The sequence below is a fragment of the Oncorhynchus keta genome, chromosome 29, assembly GCF_023373465.1.
Source record: "Oncorhynchus keta strain PuntledgeMale-10-30-2019 chromosome 29, Oket_V2, whole genome shotgun sequence".
In the NCBI taxonomy this organism is placed as follows: domain Eukaryota; kingdom Metazoa; phylum Chordata; class Actinopteri; order Salmoniformes; family Salmonidae; genus Oncorhynchus; species Oncorhynchus keta.
In genome coordinates, this window is record NC_068449.1 from 23,469,381 (window position 1) to 23,481,125 (window position 11,745).

At 41.2% G+C, this 11,745-nt stretch overlaps 1 protein-coding gene across 1 annotated transcript; it reads left to right on the forward strand.

The window, feature by feature from the left end:
- Positions 1-326: 326 nt before the first annotated feature.
- Positions 327-2,499, forward strand: vcpkmt (valosin containing protein lysine (K) methyltransferase). Its single transcript, XM_035742919.2, has 5 exons — positions 327-618; positions 888-1,001; positions 1,194-1,266; positions 1,491-1,610; positions 1,763-2,499. Exons 1-5 carry the CDS (start codon positions 359-361, stop codon positions 1,865-1,867), a joined length of 672 nt encoding a protein of 223 aa, XP_035598812.1. The 5' UTR covers positions 327-358; the 3' UTR covers positions 1,868-2,499.
- Positions 2,500-11,745: the final 9,246 nt, after the last annotated feature.

Below are 11,745 nucleotides of genomic sequence, written 5' to 3' on the forward strand. Positions count from 1 at the left end.
GAGGGCCTTATATGCGTAGCGGAAGTTAGAATAACAATGATCCAGGGTTTTGCCAGCCCGGGTTGCGCAATCAATATGCTGATTGAATTTAGGGAGCCTTGTTTTCAGATTAGCCTTGTTAAAATATGGAGAATTGAAAGAAGGAAGACGTGGGAGTTTTGTTTTTTATTATTATTACGTTGTATTATTTGTGAGTGTAGTGTTAGATGGTAGAGTATTTCTTGTGTTTTTTATTTGTTTAAAAATTATATTTTGAATATATATATATATTTTTTGTATTCATAACACTCCAGTAGGTGGCGGTAATGCAACATTTATTGGATGCCAACCGCCGTTATACCTCAACGAAGAAGAAAAGATGGCGGAGCATACGTTACACCACAATAATTATTTTACAAGAGACGTTGAGAAAAACGACGGATCTGTCTTGAAAATCAAACAGTGCTTTAAAGGAGACGTCGGTTGTGTGGTGTGGGATGCAGCAATTGTCCTGTCAAAATATTTAGAAACTAAACCGTTGTATGACCCTTGCTCGGGCGTGAACATGTGGGCTAGCAAAAACATTCTGGAGTTAGGAGCAGGAACAGGAGTTGTGGGCCTTATGGCAGCATCTTTGGGGTGAGTAACGTTAACTAGCTTCTAAATGTTATTGTGAGCCTTTTATCTATATGAATCGTTGAATATTTGCTTCGCTTCTAACTAAAGTAAACTATCTAACATTAGATAGCTCGCTAACGTTTCTGTCTAGCTGAACTGTATATAAATGCATAGCTACGTTCGCTACCTATCGAATGGTCTGAAATTACATTGGTACAGAACGGATTGATGAAATTATTTTAATCATAATGAACATATTGTCTTAATCCCTCTCTCTTTCTGTCCCGTAGGGCTCAGGTTACTGTGACAGACCTCGAGGACCTGCAGTCTCTACTCCAAGTCAATATCCAAGACAACCAGGAACTTGTCAGCAGTGGATCCATCGAAGCCAAGGTACTAAAATGGTCTGTACTGTACTTATCCCAGTACTTGTTAGTTAATATAGATTCTATTTCCTAAGAGAAGGCAAACTACAACCATAGTTATCACAGTAGGCTATAATGTGTAAGCAAACCATGGCTTTTCTATAGATGGGCCATGTAATCTAGCCTTCCTTGTTCATGTCTCAAATGTGGAATTCTCTTACCTTTTTAAAGGGGTGAAAATGTGTCAGAGTTTCTACCACACCCACATTTTATCCTGATGGCGGACTGCATCTATTATGAACAGGTGTTGTACTTTATCATTTACTGTTGTGATACTGAATTTGTGCAATTTTAATTTTGGGGGGTACTAACCTAAACTCATTTTTTGTTAGACTTGCTTTTTATAGCTTTAACACCTGTACAACTGCCCAACACATTTAGTAATAAAACACTATTGATAGTGGGATGAGTTACTTTGAGTTCAATACATGGGTGAAAAATAACTTTTCTACTGTCTGTTGTACTTAGTCCGTGAAGCCACTGGTGGAAACCCTGAAGCACCTGGTTGGACCGGAGACCACCATCATCTGCTGCTATGAGCAACGCACAGTGGGTGTCAACCCCAAAGTGGAGAAACAATTTTTTGAGGTGAGAAATCTCAGTTCTTGTTATCATATATACTGTTGTGTAAGGAAATGTAGTTAGCTGTTATATGTGAACTTTTAATTTCTTCTGTGGAGATCTTAGGACCATCTTCCTCTTCAATGACGTGCTGTTCCTCTGTTCTGTTGTCCAATCAGTTGCTTCTACAAGACTTCCAGTCTGAGGAGATCCCTTTGAACAAGCAGGACCCAGAGTATAACAGTCCTGACATCCGCATCCTTCACATTCGCAGAGCTGTCTGAGTGAATGAGTGTCTTGTGTATATTTGGTTGTCCGGGTTGTGGTATACAAATAATTGAATTGCACTCATGTACAGTTCACATGGTAATTTAAATTGAATGGACCCCAGGGGAGAGCACTAATGTTGAAAGAACTCATTTGAAAATCCTTTATCGATATATCCATGTTGTCTTAGTACGGACTATGAGTTTTACCAGACTGTGATACTCATTGCACCATGATTCTACAACAAATCCCAGTTAGAGGTAGACTCCACGATATGACTTGGGTGCACAAAGTAAACAGCATAGGGGATCAATTTCTGCAGCAGCTAAGAGTGTTGAACCGTGAGGCTAAACTTCTCTGCTGTTTTGGTCCCGTACCATGAGACGCAAACTCATACACGTGCAGATACTGTGTGTGACTGGGAGCGAAGTCTTGCATCTCACTCATCGCAATATATGTGGTGCTGAACGTGGCAACGTCATTTCGCTGGATCTACCTTTGAAAAGGAAAAGAAAACATTCTCCTTCAGGACATTGTTTTTCTCATTGCAGTATTTAACTGTTGGAACACATTTGTGGGATGATTAAGTTAATTTTTAATAGAAGTTAATGAAATATAATTTTAGCTAATTAAAGTGTCATACACAGACTATACTAAGTTGTGTCAAGTTGGCTGGATGTCCTTTGGGTGGTGGACCACTCTTAATACACTGGAAATTGTTGAGCATGAAAAACCCAGGAGCATTGCAGTTCTTGACACAAACCGGTTCGCCTGGCACGTACTACCATATCCCGTTCAAAGGCACTTACATCTTTTGTCTTTCCCATTCACCATCTGAATGGCACACATACACAATCCATGTCTCCTCCCCTTCATCTACACTGATTTAACAAGTGACATCCATGTCAGTCTGGATTCACCTGGTCAGTCTCATGGAAAGAGCAGACGTTCTTAATGTTTTGCATACACAAATATTTATATTTAAGCTCTGTCAAGTTGGATCATTGCAGGACAGCCATTTAAGTCTTGCCATCAATTTTAAAAAATCTGATTTTAAAGGCCACTCTGGAACATTCAATATGGTTTTGGTAAGCAACTCCAGTGTATATTTGGACTTTGTTTTAGGTTATTGTCCTGCTGAAAGGTGAATTAGTCTTCCAGTGTCTGTTGGAAAGGAGACAACCAGGTTTTTCTATAGGATTTTGCCTTAGCTCTGTTCTGTTTCTCTTATCCTAAAAAACTCTAGTCCGTGCCGATTAAATCAAATCAAATTTATTTATATAGCCCTTCGTACATCAGCTGATATCTTAAAGTCCTGTACAGAAACCCAGCCTAAAACCCCAAACAGCAAGCAATGCAGGTGCCGAAGCACGGTGGCTAGGAAAAACTACCTAGAAAGGCCAAAACCTAGGAAGAAACCTAGAGAGGAACCAGGCTATGTGGGGTGGCCAGTCCTCTTCTGGCTGTGCCGGGTGGAGATTATAACAGAACATGGCCAAGATGTTAAAATGTTCATAAATGACCAGCATGGTCCAATAATAATAAGGCAGAACAGTTGAAACTGGAGCAGCAGCACAGTCAGGTGGACTGGGGACAGCAAGGAGTCATCATGTCAGGTCGTCCTGGGGCACGGTCCTTGGGCTCAGGTCCTACGAGAGAGAGAATTAGAGAGAGCATATGTGGGGTGGCCAGTCCTCTTCTGGCTGTGCCGGGTGGAGATTATAACAGAACATGGCCAAGATGTTCAAATGTTCATAAATGACCAGCATGGTCAAATAATAGTAAGGCAGAACAGTTGAAACTGGAGCAGCAGCATGGCCAGGTGGACTGGGGACAGCAAGGAGTCATCATGTCAGGTAGTCCTGGGGCATGGTCCTAGGGCTCAGGTCCTCCGAGAGAGAGAAAGAAAGGAGAGAATTAGAGAACGCACACTTAGATTCACACAGGACACCGAATAGGACAGGAGAAGTTTAAATTAAAAGATTAAAAGCATACCCATAACATGATGCAGGCATTTTTCTGTACAGGCATCCTTCTTTTCACTCTGTCAATTGGATTACTATTGTGGAGTAACTATAATGTTGTTGATTCATCCTCAGTTTTCTCCTGTCACAGCCATTAAACTAACTTTTAATGTCACCAATGGCCTTGTGGTGAGGGCGGTTTTCCTTCCTCTCTGGCAACTGAGTTAGGAAGGACGTCTATCTTTACTGTGACTGGGTGTATTGATATACCATCCAAAGTGTAATGAATCATTTCACCATGCTCAAAGGAATATTCAATGTCTGCTTTTTAAAATGTTTACTCATCTACCAATAGGTTCCCTTCTTTGCGAGGCATTGAAAAAGCTCCCTGGTCTTCGTGGTTGAATCTGTTCGAAATTCATTGCTTTACAGAGGGACCTTACAGTGATCTGTATGTGTTGGGTAGAGAGATGAGGTAGTCATTCAAACATGTTAATAACTTATTGCACACAATCCATGCAACTTATTATGTGACTTGTAAAGTACATTTTTACTCCTGAAATTATTTACACTTGTCATAACAAAGTGGTTGAATACTTATTGACTCAAGACAATAGATTTATTTTTTATTAATATGTAAAACATTTTTTTTTTTAAAGAACATATTTCCACTTTAACATTATGGGGTATTGTGTGTAGGCCAGTGACACAATCTCAACTTAATCCATTTTAAATTGAGGCTGTAACACAAAGTCAAGGGGTGTGAATATTTTCTGAAGGCACTGTAGATAGCAGACAATCACTATTCTCTGTGATGCACTGAGCTATTTGTTCAGTGTGTGCGCCCTGTCCAGCCCTTACACATTGGTGCACTGAACGTTAAATCATACTGGCTCTGAGCAATACCCTGCTCGTTCTATTGTGAATGATTTTATTAAGCCAGGCAAGTCTGTTAATCGGCCCAACCCTAACGACGCTGGGCCAATTGTGTGCCACCCTATGGGAATCCCAAACACTGCCGATTGTGATACAGCCTGGAATCGAATCAGGGTCTGTAGGGAAGCCTCTAGCACTGAGATGCAGTGCTTTAGACCGCTGTGCCACTCGGAAGCAACTGGACTCCATGCAAACAGATTGCTGCAGAACAGGCCTGGTGGATGGGAATGGTTCTAGCTCTGTCCTTTCAGGTGACCTGCTTCAGAAATTGGCACCCACTGCCTTTCATATGCCTCAAACAGATGGATCCACTAAACCAGTGTTTTCCAACTCTGGTCATCAAGTGCTCCCAATAGCACACGTTTTTTGTTGTAGCCCAGGACAAAAACACCCGATTCAACTTGTCAAAGGCTTGATGATTAGTTGCCAAGTAGAATCAGGTGTTTTTGTCTGAGGCCACAGCAAAAATATGTAGTGTTGGGGGTAATCGAGCACATGACCCTCAGATGAGGCCCAGGATGATTTCCAAAGAAATGACCAGTTACTTCCATTTCTGAGCACCAGGGGGCAATAGTTGCTCACAATGGGAAACAAGTTGTGCTGGTTAACATGGAAAGGTAACATTTCTAAATGTAGATGTTTAATATTGATTTGATTAAGATTGAACATTTAAGCTAAAGTAGACATTCACCATAATTAATACAATAAACCACCAAATAATTTACCATGTTACATGTCATAGCTTTTCTATACTCCATACTGTAGTTCAATGTTCATGCATCACCAAGTAGATCGAGCATAGAGCCAGCTTCCCTGAATGGCCCTCCATGCAGGGGGAATTCCTCATCAAGCCCCAGATTAGTAGGAAGATTCTCTTTTTCAAGCATAAACCATGAAGCGCACTGCATACTCCCACAGGCATGCATGGGCCCCCTCGCAGCCTTTCATGCATATCTCTGTTTACATAGTGGGGCTGTAGTGTTGTTGGTTGGCAGGTCTGCCTCCAATGCCCTCTCTTCAGCTATATGGAGAGACTCAATGACATTTACTAACAAGCAAGTCGGGGTTAATCTCCATGTTAAGTGTTTGCTGACTAATGACTTTGTATTTTTTTATTTTATTTTTGTTTCTAAATCAAATTTGGCAGATTCATTAATGATGATTAATAGGGATAGTAATCAAACTATACCAGTCATTGTCTGGGATCAATCAAGTGATCCACTTAGCAGTGAAAAACCTACTATCCTAAAACCTGCTTAAATGACCATCTGTGATGTATACTATTCACTCCCCTGAGTTTGGCCTTGTTTGTTAAAGTATGACATTTTGTATAAAATAAAAAAACTTCTCAGATTTAAAAAGGATTGTAATCTAAAGTGAATACCAAGAGATTTGTTTTAAATCTAAAGCTGTCGGACAGCAAATTAATAAATTCTCCATAATCCAATTTTGAATGACTAAACAGTGGATTTACTGTAGATTTATCATTGTCACAGTTGTAAACATATAGGATAATTGTTATTGTTTCATTCACACCTGCACTGTTGGGTTCTCGGCGCTTAAGAATCGCAGTACACTGAAACTACATGTGCATGTGACTAAATAAAAAGATGTAACTAAATCAGAATACACACGCCTCCCTTTCCTATCAAAAAGACACTTGAGAGACAAAAAAAAGTGCTGGATATCAGAACCTTTTACAAATGCACATACTGTACATTCTAAAATGTCCTAGTCACAAACACACACAGGAGACAGATGAAAGTGTGCATGTTAGTTGAATGAATCACAGACCCCCACCCTCAAATCCCTCAAGGCCTTCTTGCTGATAATACATAGCCTCTAAGTCCTTCCACTCAACAGGAAAAGGCAGGAGGAATGTGGCAATTGCACAGAGATTAATTGCCATTTGTTGCCTTTGCTATAAATAACCAAAACAGATCATTTGAGAATTACTGCTAGTGGCTCTCTTTTCTCCCTCTGTATGCTATCCAAGTGCCACTGGACTGTAGGGCTTCCTATTCAATCCCCTCTTCTCCTTGGCCAGGATATGTTTAGCCTAATTACTTTGACACAGAGCCGGTATTGAGTGTCATCCTCCTCCCCTCTGGGTGGTGAGGACAGGGCATGACAGGGCATGACAGGGCAGAGGGATGAAGGGGAAGTCCAGTACATGGTGTCATTGAGCAGCATTTCAGATTGTCCCTCTCTCTCCTCTCCCTTACAATTTCTCCTGCTATAAAAATGTTAACGCTTACGTTCTCTTAAAATGTATCCTCGTTCTCTTTATTTCGGCTAGCACTACAGTAAGAAGGCTTTCACTGAAATGAGAACAGCTGCCATGACCAGAGGAGCGCTGCGATTGCTGCATTCTGATGATGAACTTATCTTTTTGGACCTGACTGTTTCAATTGATAGTTATACTGTATGTGTGCACCTGTCCAGTGTATATGAGAATCATTTTTATTTTATTTTTTATCGTATAACATTTTTGACAAGCAGAATATTACTGCTTAAAAAAAACCAATAAGGACTGCTGGTGGAAATACTTTTAGTATTTCAGAGGCAATTTGGAGCATACTTCTGTAAACCTGCCTACACATTGTTACTGTGAGATACAACTTCCAAATACCACTCCCTCTGTATTTCACAGTTCTGTGAAAAGGGAAAACATTAAGTCATAATGATGAAGATCATGTGATGGGGCTACTGTTTCCAGTCTTGCATGTAGGTCATCATTCTCATGTTATGGAGTGCTCTGTAAAGGTGCCAGCCATTCTGGAGCACATTCCCAAACCTCTGCATAAATTCCACAGACAGCGAGAGAGAGCAGAGAGACTGCTGCATCACAGCCTAGTGACACAGAAGAGCCTTTGTGTCATCCTCATCAAGCTGCTGCCAATTCATCCTAGCCAGGAGATGTTGTCGCTGCTCCACAAAAGAACACACATTTTCTTGACTACTTAAGAATAGAAATAAGATTGAGATGATTAAAAATAGACTGGTACCAGTAGTGTAAAAGTGGGGCTCCTCTGATATAGTGGAGGCTGGTGGGAGGAGCTATAGGAGGATAGGCTCCTTGTAATGGCTGGAATGGAATTAATGGAACGGTATCAAATGTATGTAAACCCCATGTTTGAATCCGTTCCATTGATTCCATTCCAGCCATAACAATGAGCCCGTCCTCCTATAGCTCCTCCCATCAACCTCCACTGCTCTGATATGACAAAAGTCTTTACAGACCCAGCTCTCTGATTTCAGACTGGCAGGCCCATAGAGTCATGTACACAAAAGCTCAAAATTATCTGACAATGTTCTAAATAGAGCATAACATTTTACTGTGATGTTTTGTATTTGCATTGTGTACAGCAGTGTCCCAGTCTTGGATAAGAAGGCACAGATGGCTGATTATTTTCAAAGCTCAGTTCTATAAGAAAGGAGTGTACAGTGCCAATGGAGCATAGCCCAATTCTAGAGATTGAATGGGTAGAGCAACGGCTGTAAACGGCTGCCTTAATCCACATCATCACCCGGGGAGCAGTTGTTGTTGGGGGTTCACTTCACAGATTTTCCCCACCTTGATGGCTCTGGGATTCGAACCAGGAACCTTTCGGTTACTGGCCCAACAGCTTGGTTGCCTGCACATTGTCAGTCTGAACCCTGACACTCCAATTCAGTGGGGGAAAAATACCCAATACTTGAGTATAAGTAAAGATACCTTAATAGAAAATGACTCAAGTGAAAGTCACCCAGTAAAATACTACTTGAGTAAAAGTCAAAGTATTTGGTTTTAAATATAATTAAGTGTGAAAAGTCAACGTAATTGCTAAAATATACTTAAGTATGAAAAGTAAAACTATAAATAATTTTACATTCCTTATTAAGCTCACCAGATGGCACCCTTTTATTCTTTTTTTTACATTTACATTACATTTAAGTCATTTAGCAGACGCTCTTATCCAGAGGGTTTGGTATCGTAACACTCAGACATACATCAGAGGCAGCAGGGATGTCCAGGGATGTTGTCTTGAGAAGTGCGTGAATTGGACCATTTTCCTGTACTGCTAAGCAATTCGAAATGTAACTAGTCATTTTGGGTGTCAGGGGAAATGTATGGAGTAAAAAGTACTCTTACTTTCTTTAGGAATGTAATGAAGTAAAAGTTGTCAAAAATATAAATAGTAAAGTACAGATACCCCCAAAAAACGACTTAAGTAGTACTTTAAAGTATTTTTACTTAAGTACTTTACACCACTGCTCCAATTAGAGTCTGACATTGAGTGTGACAGTGTGGTGGTGAGCTCCTCTGTGGATGGAGCGTAATGAGAAGTCTCTGAGCGGTGAATGCCTTATATCCGTCAGCCTGTCACTGATGGAGTAAGTTAGTCACTGATCATGGCCGCCAGTGACACTCAGTGAATATCACCACCAAACACCAGTCGCTGAAATGCACCACTTAAATGCGTAGGATAGTTACTCAACATAGATAATGAAAGACAGTTATTCAAAGCCCAGGTGTCAGTATCAGTCAATTAACCTCAACTGAGCACAATAAGTTTCTCTGTTCTAGGTGCACATCTAAGTGATCCCATTATAACAGAGGTGGACAGACACCACACTGGGTAGGTCAGTGCTGCACCTCTACTTAACAAAGGTGCATGGCAAATACAGGCCATCTGACTCACAAGATCTGATACAAAGACATACTGTACACACAAGCACGCATACCCTCAAAAGAGGGTAAAACATCCAACTAGAAAATGATTTATAAATGAGTTATTTTCCCCTCAACAACAGGTGTAGTCTAGAGTGCTGTTCTTCCAACTATACAACACATCTCAAAGAGAATGGGGGATCAGACACTTTTTACTCATGCCCTGTACAGCTGGTCAAACACAGTGCTCTCTGCATATGAGTCCAGACATTCTGGGACAAATACTGTATAAATCAGCTTTTCTGTGTGTTCACACCCTTACACAGCTGTGATAGATATACTGCAATACCCCAGCGGGCCAATACAGACAAACTTGAGGCTTTCACAGAGTAGGATAGAAATAGAAGCCCCCTCCCGGGTTCCTTACAAAAGAGTGTTATGTGAGGCATAATGCATTGCTGTTGCTGATTATGGGTCAATGCACAAGCTGCCAACTAGACTGGACTCTTCATTTGTTTAATGGATGATCAAATTGCTATGGTGGTTAGCAGGCTCGTGTCACCACCTCAGTACATTAAAGAGCACTGACCACCAGTCGTTAATAATTTATAACAGGACATTATTCAACCTCTGTATTCTGGAGCTATGCCCAGTGTGCATCTATGACTTTCTGGCCCTAATTCTCACTAAACTGGTCCACTGCATTTCAATATTTACTATGTATTTAAACTAAAATACATTCAGCAGTGATAACCAATCCTCAACCTCAAGTCAATACTTTGCTCACAGACAGCAGCTGTATGTATTTTTTTTCACCCTGGTCTCCCGAGAGCTTGCACGTATGACTTCATTCAAGCATTTTAGCCCCGGCAGGAAACCCAAAGCTAAATTCAAAACCACTTCCTGTCCCATCTTTAAACTGAGCACTTTTGTGTGTGTATATTATTGACAGTGTGTCAGAGGTAGCTATAACTCATTGTGGGTTGGGATGACCAGAGGAGAGAGGTTCCGTAATGGATGTTTTACTGTACTTGAGGATAAGCAGTTACCCAACAAAGCTTTGTGCAATTTGGTTTTGAGTGGGGCTCCCTCTACCACTTGGCAGATGTCAAATAATCTACCATAGTCACTGTGTGTGTGACTCACAAACCACACTGCTTATCCCCCTGGGTGTGGTGGCTGAATGTAAGCTCCAGCGTTGGGCCATCAGTTGACCACACTCAGCCCAAACTAAGAGCAGAAGAGAGTGGGCCAGAGGTGAGTTACTCACAGGGCCTGATGCTTTAGTAAGCCTAACACCTCAGACAGGGGTGAGGCCTAAGTGCATGTCTACAATGCTGTACTACTCACCATGTTTATCCACATGCCTTTGTTGAAATATTAATATGAAATATTTGCCTAGAGGGCAAAGACCTCAACCTGGCCAAGAGTGCAATGTAAAATTGTTCACAGGTTTGTGGTCTCTCGTTTTCTTCGCCGTCTTCCCCTTTCCAAATAGCATAGAGGAACTCCACTACGGGAAACAGTTCAAACTAAATGACCTCAGTGTTACCAAAACCACTCCACTGGCCCCATTAGGGCGTTACCATACCCACTGGCCCAACAAACTGATGAATTTGTCTTGCACATTCTTGGAGAAACCAGTGAAAGGGTGTGCACGTCAAGCTGTTCCCTTTGCATATAGTTATGCTCTCGTCCTCCTGCTATGTCAGTTTACCATACAGAAGTCAAGTGATACTGATGATCGAACCTTCCGTGGCAGGGTTCCAAGAACACGTGGCTGTACATCACTGGTAACACTGAAGTTCAGTGAACACATGCTTCCTGATCCTTTTCCATTTCCCTGTCATATGCTGTGGTTTTATTGGGTCCTGGAGCACTGGCACTACACATGCTCCATGACCACATCCATGATCATTCCACCTTCTGTGGTAAAGGTATTTTGGCAAAGCATCTAAGGCCAATCCCAACTGTTGAGACATCTGACCATGTAACATCTACCAAGTAAATATACATCTTCGTTCCTTACACAAACGCATGAAAATATACAGTGCATTCGGAAAGTATTCAGACGCCTGGACTTTTTCCACATTTTGCACATTTGAGACTTTTTCTAAAATTGAATAAAGAATATTTTCTCTTCAAACTACACACAAACTACACACAATACATGAGGATTGCAATACAACATCTGCAATCCTCATGCCTCCTTGCAGCATGTCTAAGGCACGTTCACACAGATGAGAAGGGGCCCTGGGCATCTTTCTTTTGGTGTTTTTCAGAGTCAGTAGAAAGGCCTCTTTAGTGTCCTAAGTTTTCATACCTGTGACCTTAATTGCCT

Excerpts from the sequence above, each read along its gene's own strand:
- vcpkmt (XM_035742919.2), top strand. The coding sequence starts at position 359 with ATGGCGGAGCATACGTTACACCACAATAATTATTTTACAAGAGACGTT. Across the intron at positions 619-887 it reads CTTATGGCAGCATCTTTGGG|GGCTCAGGTTACTGTGACAG; the intron begins GTGAGTAACGTT and ends TCTGTCCCGTAG. Across the intron at positions 1,267-1,490 it reads ACTGCATCTATTATGAACAG|TCCGTGAAGCCACTGGTGGA; the intron begins GTGTTGTACTTT and ends TGTTGTACTTAG.